General features: G+C 39.0%; 1 protein-coding gene across 3 annotated transcripts in view; it reads right to left on the reverse strand.

The window, feature by feature from the left end:
- Window positions 1-16,354, reverse strand: part of ATRN (attractin) — a 244,387-nt gene that overhangs the window by 117,502 nt on the left and 110,531 nt on the right. For all 3 annotated transcript variants that reach the window (XM_072619903.1, XM_072619904.1, XM_072619905.1), the window contains exons 17-20: window positions 11,344-11,529; window positions 8,789-9,022; window positions 3,788-3,925; window positions 1,596-1,689 (exon numbers count right to left, since the gene is read on the reverse strand). In XM_072619903.1, coding sequence (XP_072476004.1) covers window positions 1,596-1,689; window positions 3,788-3,925; window positions 8,789-9,022; window positions 11,344-11,529 — 652 coding nt within the window. The remainder of the gene's footprint in view (window positions 1-1,595; window positions 1,690-3,787; window positions 3,926-8,788; window positions 9,023-11,343; window positions 11,530-16,354) is intronic.

Below are 16,354 nucleotides of genomic sequence, written 5' to 3' on the forward strand. Positions count from 1 at the left end.
TCCATGGCCTGAGCCCATTGAGTGGGCTGGGACATAGGAGCCTTGACTTCTGTGTCTTTGCCTGATGGTAAGCATTGTTCTTCCTCATCAGAAAGGAAGGGAGGAAATGCCTGTTCACCAAGAAAGTAACCTTCTATAGTCTTATTTCTTTTCCCTTTTCTGGGCATTTTCCCAGCCAGTGACTTGACTTCTGAATATTCTCTTCACACCCACTTCGCCTCCGAATCCTCCCAGCCAGCGCTTGGGGTCTGAGATTCAAATGCAGCTTCCCAGCCTCAGAGCTTTGGGCAGGGGCGGGGCTGCTATTCAGTGTGAGATCAAGTTCAGGTGCTCAGGTCAGGACAGGGCCGCCTCATGGGCTCAGTTCCCTCAGGGGCTTTATGCAGAGACCTTCAACAATGGATCCCAGGCTGGGAGCCACAGTCTACTCCCGCCTCCACTGCTGCCTCCAGAGGGGGCACCCCACTCCCCTCTCGACCCGCCAAAGAGACCCTCTCACCGACCCATCACTTGTGGGTGGCGGGACCCGCGCAGCCGTTGGAGATTCCATCCCTGAAGCCAGCTCGGATCTGCTCCTCTTGGATCTGCTCCTCTCGGTGCCATGCGGCCAAGGCAGGGCTGGGTTCGACTCCGGATCCGCAGCGCGAAGGACCTTTTGCGAGAGGTTGGCAGGGCTCTCTGGAACAGAAATCTCCTCTGCTGCACCGTTCTGTGGCCTCTGCTGCTCCAGAATTCGCCGGGAGTTCTTTTTTACAGATATTCTGTGGGCTATGGGTTTGGAGCTAGTGTATGTGCGTCTTTCTACTCCACCATCTTGGCTCTGCCCCCCGATCATTTTTTTGAGAATGCTGTCATAGGCCAAAAAGGGAAATGAGCTCCCCCTCCCTCCCTAAATGAGTCATAAGGTAGAACCAAGTCCACAGGAAGCTGAGGTACTTAGAAAGACCAATGGATAGGCATGAATCTTTCATACTGCTATAATGGAAGGCAACCACTCCCTTTCTTTTCTTGAACAAGAGAATTAGTCAATTCAATTATGGGTAAGGGTGTCAGGTAATAGAAAGGTTCTCTAGATATAGATTGCCCAGGGTTAATACCACCCACTTTGTGACCATCTCCACTAGAGTTTAGTATCCTCAGCTGAAGAGGAGAATAGAGTATAAGTGAAACTTCAAATCAGTCAATTTTTCAGGAGAAATACTGGAGTTGAAGGATTGGGATTAAATCCTAGTTGTGTTACTTAATACCCATTTGACCTTGGGCAAGTAATTTAACCTGTTCAGGACTCAGTTTCTCAGCTATAAAATGTGAAGACTAAACTGGATGGTTGCTCTGGCCTCTTACAACTCTACATTATGATCCTATGACTACTCTTTGATTAATTTTTTTAACAAATATGGTAAAAGGAGGTAAATCTTAAGTCTAAAGGGACTTTGATCACTGCTTTAACAGATCATTTTGTCTCCCCATCATCAGCAAGATCATTTAGATTTAGTTGATTGTAAATGCAGAATCACTGTAACTACATTTGTTAAAAATCAATTTCCCCACCAGGATTCAAAATTCAGTATATGGTACAAGTAGATGATACTTACAATTGGCATTCATCTCCTTTGATACCTTTGGTGGTGCAGAAACACTTGCCTGAATTTGTATTACAGAGCGAAGCATGACCATTACACTTACAAGCTGTGAAAATGAAAGAAAACACAGATTACACTTGGCTAAAGAAAAAGTTTCTATTCTGCCAAAATAATCACTTTAATTGGAAAACAGAAGAGAAGGGAAAGGGATAGAAATTGGATGATACCGAAATAAATTCAGTAGAGACCTGAAGACTGGCTCCAAAACTCAAGAGGCATTGTCAGCTTTTACTGGCTTCTCTATAAGCAGGGCCACCTTTCCAAGCTTCCAAACCTTACTATTCTTTCAGGACTTTTTCAGTTCCTTCATTTCTGGATCTATTTTTTTTTATTGTACACTTTAAATGTAAATAATTTCAATATACAAAGAACAGAAAAAGGGAACTGTATGTTAGATTGAACTTCTATTATATGGTTTTTAAAGTATAAATTAAATTTAATATGATAGTAACAAAACTGCTTCTCTGTGTGTCCTTCTAAACTCTCTTCTGCTATCTACTGTGTATATTTAATGTTTCACTGATCCTTTCTTTCCTTCTTTTTTCATCATTATCTCTAATTTTTCCTCCTACAACATTCATTCCCTTTCCCAAATAAAAGCCCTTCCTTTTAACAAATAAGAGAGTTAAGCAAAACAAATTTACATACCAGCAATATCTAAAAACATTTCATTCTGTACCTTTAGTACACTGACCTCTCTGCCAAGAGGTAGTAGCAAGCAGCTCTCACTTCTGGAGTGATGACTGATCACTCATCACAGCTCTTCATTCTTTCAAGACTATTTCCTTTATGTTACTATAGTCACTGTGTAAGATATTCCCCTGGTTTCATTCACTTCAGTCTGTATCAGTTCATACAAGTCCTCCCAGATTTCTCTGACTCTCTCCTCTTTTTATGTCCTTCATGTGCGGGTACTCTTCCTATCTGTCTAATCCATTCTTCTCAATCTCCTTCACTTGATCATCCATGTCCTGCATTGTGTATAACAGCTGGCATTTTTACAGTGCTTTAAGGTTTACAAAGCACTTTATACATATGTTCTCTTTTAATCCTCACAACAACTCTGGGAGGTTAGATACTATTATAATCACTATTTTTATAGTTGAGAAAACTGAGGCAATTTAAGTGACATAGTTAGGGTCACACAGCTAAAAAGAGTCTAAGGTCAGATTTGCGTTCAGGTTTTCCTGATTCTGGTTCCAGTAAAGGACCCTCATATATTTCAATTTCAATTTCAAGTGAAAGCTTCAAATGATACATTTACTTGTCCTATCAACTATTTCCTTTATCTGGAATGTTCTCTCAACTCTTCTCTCTTATCCAGATCCTTTCTAACCTTTTAAAGTTTCTCATGTTATATTTCGTTCATCAAATCTTCTCTGATCAGTTTAGGTCACATTTATCTCATTTGTCTTTCAATTTCCAGGACAATAAGAGTCATGATCATGGAATATTAGAGCTTAAAGGTGGCCGTAAGGCTTTATCTTTTTGTTAGAGCTTCTTAAGAGACGTAATGGGCTAAATCAAAGCCAAGGTTAATAACCACACTACGTTTACTCACCACTGGCATCACTGCAGACACCAAATAAGGTACCAACACACATCCCAAGGCATCTCAGACATTAACGACAAGACTTCCCAGAATTTATGGGACTCTTTCTAAGTTACAAAGTCATACTTCCTTCCTGTCTTACCATCAGAAGGCTTGACAAAGTATTTTCATTTAGCACATTCATTTTATTCCCAGTAACAGGAGAAAAAAAGTACACCTTAAACAGAGTTCTAGTGAAGCATTTCACACTATCAGAAAAAGCAGAACAGTATTTAAATACTGGGAGGCCTCAGGCTTACATGAGCAATGTAGTTCATATGAAAACAAAATGGAATCTAGCTAAGACTAGTTTTCAATTTTACATGCTAACAAATGAGCTGTGAATGCTTTTTCCTCCAAATACAAAACTGTTATTGCCTTTATAGTTTTAATCTTCATGGATGGGAAAATTCACAATGATTCAAAGGTATACTGAAAATAACAAATGCTTACTAAGAAATACAGTATTCATTTGACTTGTCCACCTCATCTTTGTAATTTAATGAATACGGCATTATTAAATTTGTATTTAACAAAACTAGATTTCACATACGTTGACATGTTCCTCCATTGGTAGGATCACCATAGAAGCCTGATATACATGTCTCACAGTGTTTGCCAGTTGTCAGATTCTCACACTTTTCACAGATGCTTTCATTGATACATTTACTGTGTCCATTACATTGGCATGCTAGGGAGAGAAAAGAGATTCAGCATAGTAACAACTTCACAGAAAAGTTGTAACAGATCCTCAAAAATTATAGACTTGGACTACCTCCGTCTTCCAAAGTTACAGCTATCTGAAGCACTTTGCTGGATATACTCCTTGTCATAAGAACAAAAAGCAAAGTATAAATGACTAGTTTGTCCAAAAAAAAAAAAGCAGCCCATTTACCATAGAGAGAGAGATTTAAAAGAGAAAACAATCACAGCAAATTCAGCCTTTATCTGGGTTGGAACAGAATTTATCTGAAGAGACATAGAGTGCCAAGAGAAAAAGTGGAAATAGATCAAGAGTTTGGGCTCCATAATCAGCTGACAAAGCCATGACAGGGTAATGATGATTGGATAATTAAATTATCCAGACATCTGCTGAAGTTCTCTTGGCCAAAAGCAAAACGGTTATTTCTTGGCTTGCCATCCTGACAGTTTCAACTTTCAAAAGTGAAAGAAATAATTAAAGAAGCTGCGATTCTCTGTCTTGTTCTCACCAACAAGGAAGAACCTATAGATAGGGTGGAAATGAATAGGAACCCTAGGGAGGAAGTCCCTGCTACGTTCCAGGCACTGTGCTAAGTACTGGGGATACAAAGAAAGGCCAATATTTATATAGTCCCTGCTCACCAGGAGTTCACACTCTAATAGATGAGACAACATGCAAACAAGTATGTACAAGCAAGATCTACACAGGATAAACTGGATGAAGCCTCAGAAGGGAGGCACTCAGATTAAGAAGGACTGGGAGTGGGTGCTTGCACAAAGTTGGACTTTAGTTGAGACTTGAAGGAAGTCAGGGAAACCAGGAGGCAGAGAGTTCCAGGCATGGGGCGAGTCAGGAAAAAAGGCCTGGAGTCAGGAAATAGGATGTCATGTGAGAGGCCAGCATCACTGGATTACCAAGTAGGGGAGGGGAGTAAGGTATAAGAAAACAGGAAAAGTAGAAAGGCTAAGGGTGAGAAAGGGCTTTAATAACCAAAGAAAGTTTGGTTTTAATAGCTAGTTTAATAACCAAATCAGATATAAAATTTTAGGCAATAAGGGTCACTGGTTTATTCACAGAGAAGATGACAAAGTAAGACCTGTGTTTTAGGAAGACCACTCTGACAGCTCAGTGGAAGATGGACTGGAGTGGGGAGAGACTTGAGGAAAGGAAACCAACCAGCAAGTTATTGCAGTAGTCCAAGCATGGGAGGATGAGGACCTATCCTAGACTGTTGGCAGTATCAGAGAAGAGAAGGGGGCATATATGAGAGACGTTACAAAGGTTGGAATAGGTTGGTTACAAAAGGAATTGACATTGGATTGGATATGAGGGAGTGAGAGATGGTAAGGAGTGGAAGATGACACTTACGTTGTGACATTGGGTGACCACTCAGCATCTGAGATACAGCAAGAGGGGGCTGTTGGGCGTAGGCAAACAGTCACCCTAGAGGTGCAAAGACTTAAAAGTATTCAGAGAAAAGATAGGATCTTGTCACCTAAAATTTCACAGGAATGTTAACCCAAGACAGATGGAAAGCTCTCAAAAATGAAATTTTGGAGGCACAAAAGAGAAACAATTTTGCTGAAAAGACAAAAGGGAATTGTCTAAAGAGAATAATGTGGATGCATAGAGAATGCACCAATTCACTTACATTCTAAAAGTGCAGATGGAAGTAGGTAATAAAGAATGAACAAAAGAGCATGTGGAAATAATGCCAGAAACACTAAGTATAAGAGTGAGCCAAGACTAGTAAGAAAAGTTAATTACCTTGTTCTGTTTTTAAGCTATACTGGAGAAAAGTAAAGAAAAGAAAGAGGAGAAAAACTACTCGAGATGAAAGAGATACTAAACTACTGATGGGAACAGAGCAAATCTGCTCAAGCAGTATTTTGCTTCCATTTTCTCAGGAAAAAAAATCCTAATCAGAAGTAGATATCCAGTATAAGTAAGGAGATAATACGATGCTAGGACTCAAGATCCAAAGGTGAAAGGGTCTTTGGTGGCTCTCCTTTGTAAGGTAACGAGCTTGGGCCCAGAGTTACATGACATGCTGAAGGTAAAAAAGGCAGTAGGGTCCTCTAAGACTAAATCCAATGCTCTTTCTACTGTAAAATGCTGCCCTTGATGTTACCAGTGTCAGATAAATCACATGTCAGGATCCTGACACAACTGACAGATATAACTGGATGTAACTGCCCAGTCATTGTTAATGATCTTTGAAAGCTAGGAGAGAAGGAAAGAAGTATCTCAGGCCTAGAGAAGGGCAAATATCCCAATTTTCTTTTTTTTTTTTTTTTTTTTTATTAATTTTTTTATTTTTTTTAATGTTTAACAATCACTGCCATACAATTGCGATTTTATCCCTCCCCACCCACCCCCCACTACCTCCCTCCCTCCCCATGACTGCATACAATTCTGTATAGATTCTACATAAACTTTCCTGTTGAGTATATTTTCACTATCGTCATGCTGTGTAGTCAGACTAAGATAAATGAAAGAATCCGTATAACAAATCAGAACATGATACACAAACAGATACACATACACAAACATGATCTGCTACATTATGTGAGTGACTTCCATATTTCTCTCTCTGAGTGTGGAAGGCTTTTTGCCTTGAGGTCCACCATTGGGATTTTTTTTTTTTTCCAGAAGTTCTTGTGTTATTACAAAAATCTAAGTCTACCAGAAAAAACTCTCACACACTGTGGTTGTTGCTATGCATAAAGTTCTCCTGGTTCTGCTCCTTTCACTCAGCATCAGGTCATATAAGTCCTTCCAGGCCTCTCTGAAGTCTTCTTGTTCATCATTTCTTATGGCACAATAGTACTCCATTACATTCATATACCATAATTTATTCAGCCATTCCCCAATTGATGGACATCCCCTTGACTTCCAGTTTTTGGCAACTACATAGAGTGCTGCTATAAATATTTTTGTACATGTGGGACCCTTTCCCATTTTTATGATCTCTTGGGGAAAATATCCCAATTTTCAAAACAAAAAAGAATTGAGCCAATTATAGGCAGTGACTCCAATTTCAATTCTTGGGAAAATTCTAATTATTAAAGGAATAGGTAATGAACAGATAGAAAATGAAACCCTGATTACAAAAGCTCAGCATGGCTTCCTCAAGGACAGTTCATGTCAGAAACCTCATTTCCTTTTTGAAAGAACTACTAGACTAGCAGTCTGAGGAATGCTGTACCTGTAGTTCAGCTATATAATAGCAAAGCACTTGACAAAGTCTCTCCTGTTAGACTTGAAGACAAGAAAGCTATGGGATTATGTGATTCTAGGATGACAAATTCAGAGTTGGAAATAATGCTGGTGATAATCTAGTCTTTCACTTGATTCAACATGTGAAGAGGTGAGGACAGAAAAGGTTAACTCGATGATAAAGCTATGATTCAAATCTATGGCCCTTTAACGACTAAGTCAGCACTGTTTCCACTTACCATTAGGTAACTCCAGAATGGCTTGACTAGCTAGACATGAAAATCAGTCATTAGCAGTTTGATTTCAGAGACTTACACTTGACCCCATTCTATTTAACATTTTTGCCAATGACTTGGATAAAGGCATAGACAACAAGCCTGCCAAATGTGCAGACGGCACAAAGCTGTAGGGCCAGGGAGAAAGAAAGGGGAGATGGAGAAAAAATGAAATGACAAAATCACAAACAAACAGAACTTTATAGCCTTTGGCCAGGGTCGTTAGGATGAAACTGAGTAGGGATAAATGTCAAGTCTTATACTTCGGTTAACAAAAATTCATAAATTACAACATTAAGGAGGTACAGGAGAGATCTTCACACAAAAGCTGGACACCGCTTTGTGGAGATGATGTAGGGGAATTCTTGCTCAGCTATAGGCTGGACTAGGTAGTTTTTGGCAACCATTCTATTTCTCTGAAAACACTGAATAACAATAAACAGAACTGATTATGGGAGAAAAGGGACTTTACTCAAGTCAAAGTCTCTGATAAAACTGGAATTAATGGATGCATGCAAGTAGCCCTTCCTAAGCTATTACACAGTAACTTTTATGTGCCATTTTTAATACAAACCAAATTCTATTACAGCTAAAAGAGGTCATTTATGTGGTTGTTGACATTTTGGGGTTTTCTGTCTTTTGGAATTCTCTCAAACTGAAAATATGCTGTAGTATAACCATCATCTGGGACTTGGGGGAAGGGAAAGAAACAACCATTTAGACAGTACCAGCTAGACATTGTACTACGTACTTCTTTACAAATATTAACTCATTTTTTCCTCACAACAACCATGTGAAGTAGATACTGTTAATAACCCCGTTATGCAGTTTAAGAAATTGACAAAAACAGAGTTAAATGATTTCCCCAGGGTCATAGATAGTAAGTGTCTGAGGCCAGATTTCAACTCAGGTTTTCCTGACTCCAGGCCCGGAACTCTATCTCTGTACCACCTAGCTTGCTTAAATATCTTGTACTTGGTGGAGATTTTATTTTATCAAGATTTGACCTCTCAAAAGGTTACATCAGACTTACTGATGGAGTATTACCTAGGGAGGGTGCAAATGACTTCTTCTTGCTCATGTAGAAAATATGCACAAGTAGGCGGCAGAAAAAAATTGGCAATTTTTCTACAACAGGGCAAACTGATGAGCAAAGATCTTAAAAACGCATCACCACTTGTCACTAGGGGAAACCAATCCTACATGAAATAAACCTTCCAAAGTTAAGTTGAACCATTCTCCCATTACCAAAGGTAGTCTAGGTAAGTAGCATTGCTTTTACAGTACAAACTTTTAAAAGAAATATGACAAGGAACACTTTTTGGCCAAGTTACAAAAAAGGGAATGAATCTGTTACCTGGACACTGGATGAAAGACCAGTTGTATCTGTTCTCTTCCAGACACATGCTAGAGTTAAGACGTGGCTGTGGATAGTGACTCCCTGTGGGTGCCTGGGATGGCATCTTCATTGGCCCTTTGAAGGAGCCTTCAATGCAGGTCCCCTTGCCAGTGTTGCTTGGATCAGTACACCAGCCACAGCCAGGCTGCTCCAAACAGTGACCACAAGTACAATAACCAGAACAATTTTCCGCTACAAAAACAAAACACCAGGTTACAAAAATTCCCACATGATACTTAGTAAAAGGTGTTTATAGTGAAAAATAGAGGCATATTTTTTTTAATAGAAGATAAGGATTGAAAGGGACAGACAAATCACTTGGCAGAAGGCTGGAAATTGTTTCTAAATGTTAAGAGAAGTATTTTATAGCTGTCAATGTCAGAACACCTAACCTTAAAGGAAGGTTACAGACCAAATATAACCTACTTCATTTTACAAAGAAGGAAACTAAGGTCCACAAATTGGAAGTGACTTGGTCAAAGTCTCAAGAGAAATCAACAGTAAAGCTAAGAATAGGAATCAGGTTTTCTGATGTCAATACAATCATCTTTTGCTGACTCTTGTCTACTGTACCCACATAGTAAACAATTAATTAGAAAATCATATAATTTTTTTTAGCTGGAAGAGACACTAGAGAACATCTACACCAACTCAGTCACCTTTCAATTATGGAAACTGAGGCCAGATGACAAACTAATTTTGGCACTAACTAGCTTTATGACAAAGAAAAGTCAAGACTAGAACCCAGGATGTTCTGATTCTGAGTCCTAAGATTTTTTCCATTTTTTATATCTAACTAATTTCCTTCTGTTATAATTTCAGGACACGCTCCCTTCCCTAGTCCTTAGTGCAGGTGGAGAACAAGTAAACTTATAGAAAACAAAACAAAAAATAAATCAAAGAAGAAAATGATCTAGTCTTCCATGGTCTTCTCTTCTTTAGAAGTAAATAGCAAATTCATTTACTTTTCCTCACAAATATCCACGTCTATAGCTGTCTTTTCACCTTTCCCCATATTCATAATGTCTCTTACAATTACAATACTCATAACTGTGTTGAGGAATTTAACAAAAGGTCTAAGAACAGAGGATTTTCTCATTGCTCCTACACTCCCACACTCATCTAGCTTCTTACTATCCTAGGACATAAGTATCTCCAGAACCTCCGATCTAAATTTATCTAGTGCACTTAAATCATCTTTCATGAGCACTTTCACTCTTCCAGCTTGCTTTCCTACTGTCAACCAATATATTATCTGTTCTCAGAGTTCATAAATAAGTAAAAATAAAAGTTTAAAAATCACTAAGTCTCTTGATATCCAACTGTACTCAAATCAAAAGCACCGGCATTGTGATAATGATAGACTTAAGCTACTTCCAATAGTAACTTAAACTTTATTAAGTATTCCTAAAGGCCTCGTAGAGAACTACACTGAAAAAAATCTAAGTTAAAAAATGTGCCCCCAAAGAGAAATAAAGACACTTTATTCTAACTTAATAGCAAACTATACTGAAAGCAAAAGGTCAAAGAATTACTGAAAAGAAGACATGCACATAGACACAAGACTAATAATTTTAGGTTTCGGGGAATATACCAAAATAATAACATCATTACTTGTAAATAAAATGCATAAAACACCACTTATTAACATATATTACTGTTCTGTTTTAACCTGCAAGCAAATTATACATTTGATAAGTTGACAGTTTTCAAAGCCTTTCCAGACTCCTAGAATCTGCTATATCTTATGCTCCAATGGTATAGCCTTCCAGAGCAATCATGAGGAATCACAGGGGGAGGACTTTGCAGAGGTACACAGCACAACTCTTTCACAAACTATCACTTTAAGTAATTAAAAGAATATAATTAATGATTTTTTTTAAGTTTATAGATTTTTCTGAGACAGTGCACTTCATTTTCAACAAACCTACACCAACCAGTGGGTTCCCACCACACTGTGAGGCCAACACATCTCACTCAGGCAAGGCAAACAGAAATTTCTAATCAAAGATCTCTGAAAACCCACCAATTTCATAAGTCCCTGAAATAACCACAGATCTGACAATAGCACCTTACAAAGATGTCACATTCCAATGGTTGTTCTCACTGATTACTGAACCAATTACGCACTCTCCTCCTAACCCTAAAGTGTATTTGTCCCAGACTTACGTATGATGTAAACTATTCACTTCGTAGTTTTGTTCTGATGTCTTTCAGATATTTATCTATGACAAAATGTCAATCTAATAGTAAGTTTCTATAAGACAGGAGTGTGACTTTAGGGTCATCTCTGAACAGTAACCAACATAATGACATTGGAAAGAAGGTCTTCAGAGGCTAACAATTTTAACCCATAGTCATATTTTACCCATAGGTGGTTTATGGCTTCATGTGAATACATATATATGCATAAACACACATATACCACCATATACCCCCACCCCCACCACATACACACACGTGCACAAGCTCTAAGCCAAGAATTCATTCTATAAACTGAATAGATTACTTACGGGGACAGCTGCTCATGGTGTACCATTCCATACATTGGCCAAATGGAAAAGAGGCCACATAAGCATTTGAATCTACGCACTGCTTCATGTTACTACACCACATGCACTCTGAGCTGCCACTGGTACACTCTCCACACATTGTCCTCAAGGCACAGGGGGTACGACACTGTTTGGCACTGTGGTTGGCTGGATAAAGGGGAAAAAATAGGGAAAAGCACATTAACTCTACATCGAAGCTTCAAGTACCTGTGTAGTAAGCTAAACTCTGGCCATGTATTTTACAGTTCAGATATGCTAAGGTGAAAGGAAGGTGTTTTTTAAAAGGGCTGAAGAATGGGAAGGGGGTCAAGAGGTGAGAGGAGATAAAGGAGGGAGGAGGAGGAAAAGAAAGAAGGGAGGAGAAGGAATGCTGTTCTGGAGTAGGCATGAGCCTATGGTGTAATAAAGCACACAGTAACCCGCCAAGATAAATGACGGAATCTAGGTCTAATCAGAACAGAGAGACCCAATAACTTTCACCTTGGCTAGTAAGACCCTAGAAGGTGGGCAGCACTCTCTTCTATAGACTGGGTATGGTACTAGCAAATGTTCACAACATCGCAAATTAGAATCAACCAACACATAACAACTACAGTGAGTAACAGGACCCATATCAAAATCCACAAATGAGATGCCATGTGTTTGAAAAGAAAAAAAGGAAGAAGGTTGTTCTAAAGTTAGATCACTTTCAAATTTCAGGATTTTTTTCTTAATCTACCAACTGATGAAAGAAGCAAAATGATTCCACATACAACCAATAGTGACTTAAACAGAATATACTTTTGGACTTTGTGTACTTAGAATTTCAGTTGAATTTTACTTTCTAGCAGGTTGTTAGAGGTAGAACTTTGGGAAAAAGAACAAATGAAACTAGTAGCAACCAGAAAACAACATTTCTGTGTAGCACAAATACCTTACATATCCAATTTAACTTTTAATAAAAAGCCAGGAAGGTATTTGGCAAGAATGCAATAGATATGACTTAACAAAACTGAAATGTTGCTATAAAGATACTTGTATTATATATTGTTAGATTTGACTTAGCCATCACATTTATATCTGGTATCATTACCTAGGATCTTAAAATATATATTTATATAAAACACAAAATCATTCATTCATCTGACAGTAAGGTTTTCTGAATAAATGTACTTTTTTACCTTTTTAGTTGTTTTCAGTCATGTCTGACTCTTATTTTGGGGTTACCTTGGCAAAGATACTACAGTGGTTTACCATTTCCTTCTCTGGCTCATTTTACAGATAAGGAAATTGAGGCAAGCAGGGTTAAGTGACTTGCCTAGGATCACATGGCTTGTGTCTGGGGCCAGATTTGAATTCAAGTCTTTCCAGGCTAGTACTCTATCTACTACACCACCCCTCTTTTTCTACCTACCTTAAACTTAATCCTATAAATACATAAACTTAAAGATTTCAGTGAAGATACTTTAAAAATTACACTCTTCTCTGCCTTCACTATCCAAGTATCCTGATTATAATTTAGCCATTTCTTGATTATTAAGAATTATTATTATAACATTAAGAACATCCCTTCCAGAGCTTAGCATAGTGCCATGTGCAGAGTAAGCACTTAAATGGTACAATAAATGGTATTCACTGACACTTATTGTTTTATGGTCAATCTTCCCCCTACCCCCTCCACTCATTAACTCCAGTGGCTCCCTAGCACCTCCAGGATTAAATATAAAATCATCTATTCAGCCTTCAAAGCCCATCATAAACTACATCCCTTCCATCCCCCCCCCCCACCTGTCTAGTCTTCTTACACTTTACATCTCTCCCCTGCACACACTACACAATTCAGTGACACTGGCCTCCTTGCTATTCACTAGCAAGAAACTTTATCACCCAACTACAGGCATTTTACTGGCTGTTTCCCATGCTTGGAATGCTCTCCCTTCTCTTCTGTGCCTAAAATCCCATTTTCTATAGGAAACCTTTACTGATTCTCCTAAATTCTAGTGTCTTCATGCTATTGCAAGGCTGAAAAAAAAGTACTTTTAATGTTAAAATAAAAATAAAAGTAACATATGGCTAGTTCCCAATTATATTGTGGAAAAAGTTGTTTTCTCATGCAACTTAATCTGTAATTATCTTTCACAGCTTTTATTTCCAATCAATCATGAAGAATCTCTACCCCATCTTTAATCCAGATTGGGTCTGCCCCTTCAAAGGACAAGCCAGGTTAAATACAGAATTCTGCACCACCAAGAAGCTAGATACAAGGGGGTGATTTCTATGGACATAAAAAAATGCACAACTGCCCTGTGTAGACTCTTCTGCACAGAATGGCAGAGCAGCAGAAACAGATGCCAAAGTCATGAGGAATCCTAGTTTTTAGACTATCTATAAACACTAACTTTAATGAGAACCTTATTCAATGACAAACAATTTACATTAATACTGATAAACTAATCAGAGATGCAGAAAGAAGAGGTGTGTAGATAATGTATTAAGAGAGGGGTTAAAAGGTGGTCCATATGTTCCACTGGTATTCTTGCAATGCCAAAAAAACCAAGAGAAAGGTTCCCAACCACTAGGTGGATATCCAACTGAGAATTTCTTGGAAAATGTATACAAGAATTGCACAGGATGATAATACAAATACTGGACTTTTACATAGTGCTTTGAAGTTCGCAAAGTAATTTAAAAAAATATTACATCTGAGCCTCACAACAACCCTGTGACATGGGTTAATGACAAAAGAGGAAAAAGGCTCAGAAAGGTTACCAGATTTTCCCATAGTTACACAGAAGAATTCAAATCCTTGAACTTTCACACTCCAAGTCCAAAACTATCCACATTTCCATGAGAGGCATGTCTAGGCATTCAATCACTAGAAGAAGTATCCATGAGATCAGAGTTATCAAGGTTTAAACACACTCTTCATCCTTTAATCTGTCATATACCTCTTATCCACTCTACACACCACTCCATGTTCCACAGTATCTGCCAACAGACTCCATTGGGGAATTCCAGTCTACTTTCCCAGCCTTATCATCTGCCATTTCCTTAACATCATCCTAAGTTCCAGCTAGACCAACTGCCTTCGTAAACGGCCTAGACACATCTGCCTCCTCCTGTCTTTCGACATTTGTCCACTTGGAGCAATATTATTCTCCAGTCAAAATGCTAGTCATCTTTTAAAGGACAGTTTAAATGCCCCTATATTTCATGAAATGTTTTAAATTTTCCACGCAATTTCTTATTCTAGTCTGCATATACCTTGCCATGTACTTAGTTATCTACATGGTGTCTTCCCCTTTAGGATGTGACCTCTGAGGAAAGGGGCAATGTTTTTGCCCTTTTTTGTATGCCCAGCACTTAGCACAGTACATGGCACACAGTAAGCAATTAAGTGCTTTCTGGCAGACTGACTCCACTTCCCTAGCACTGAGCTCCCCTCTTCTGTCATCTACCACATTCTGCTTGATGCTTGAATCCTCCTTTCTCTAAACACACCCTCAATGCTCTTGGGCACTGTATCTTTTTCCTTTTTGTAGCCCTTGCAGACCCTAGCACAGGGCCTCTACATAAGCACTAGATTAACACTTGTTATACTCCAAATAATATTCTAGTCTATAAAGTTAAATCAGTGAGGAAAGTCACAAAATGGCAACAGTGTTATAAGACATTAACTGCTGGGGTTGTGGAGAAGAGGTGAAAGCAAAGAGGTGACCCCAGAATCATTATTTGGAAGTAGAATCCCATAGGTCTCTGGTTCAGAACTGATCTCTTCTTGAAGGTTCAGGGATGTTAGAACCAGGGGAAAAGTCTGAGTCCATTTATAAATCCAACTGCACTCTGTAACACTGAGTCTGAGAGCCCCAGAATGGTGATGGAGTCGAACTGCGCATCAGTACGTATGAACACTCAACCTGGCCTTGTTCTGCTTGGATCTCCAGCACTTACTAAAGAAGACACCTGCTCAAACAACTTCCATGTTCTCCTGGTCTCCTTAGCTCTCACTCACCCTACAGATTCAGCTGCCCAATCTTGCTGTTTCTACCTCTCCTACATACCTCTCATCCACTCTTTTTTCTCTGCTCCCATCAAGGTTCTCATCTCTTGCTTGGACCACTGCAATAACCATCCAGCTGGTTTCCTTGCCTCAGTTCTCACTTCACTCCAAACCATGATCCACATAGTTGCCTAAGTGATTTTTCTAAAGTACAGGTCTGCTTTTGCCACCATACTACTCAGCGAACTCTGATGGCACCATGCTACCTCTAAGATCACTTATAATGTCCTCTGCTTGTCTCTTAAAGCCTTTTACACCTGGGCTCATTATATGTCACTCCCCTTCACACACACTACAGTCTAGCCAAGCTGACCTGCAGTTGTTTCTCACACAGAGCCCCTGCCCCTTTCATTTCTGTGCCTTTGCACTTACTGTCTTCTTTGCCTAAAATGCTCTGCCTTCTCCCCTCACTGTCTCTTAAAATCCCTGGTGCCTTTTCCCCCAGAATACCCTACACTCACTAGAAATCTATTTTCTATATGCTTACATTCTATCATAGCTAAAATCTAATCTCCTCAAGAGGTTACACTTACCTTGGTCTCACCAGGGCTTAGCACAGTGCTTGGCACTAAGCAGGCCCTTAGTAAATACTTACTGATGAGTTGGTTAATTGGTATAATAAGAAATGAAGTGATACCCATGCCATAAGGCATCTGAATACAAAGTTAATGAGGAAGTGTGTATCTGTGAATACACACACACACATACACGTGCACATGCATGTGCACACACACATACACACACATGCACACCCCTCCCTTTTTCTCTGTCAGACTGTAAGTTTCAGGACAGGAGAAAGTTCATGCTTATTCCAAACTTTAGATCTATCTCAGTACTGAGCACAGTGCATTGCAAACAGCACAATGAAAGTATCATAGATGTCAAGCTGGATAGAAAGCAAGGGTCATCTAGACCAGTCCCTTCATGAGAAAA

Source organism: Notamacropus eugenii, chromosome 6 (genome assembly GCF_028372415.1).
Source record: "Notamacropus eugenii isolate mMacEug1 chromosome 6, mMacEug1.pri_v2, whole genome shotgun sequence".
In the NCBI taxonomy this organism is placed as follows: Eukaryota; Metazoa; Chordata; class Mammalia; order Diprotodontia; family Macropodidae; genus Notamacropus; species Notamacropus eugenii.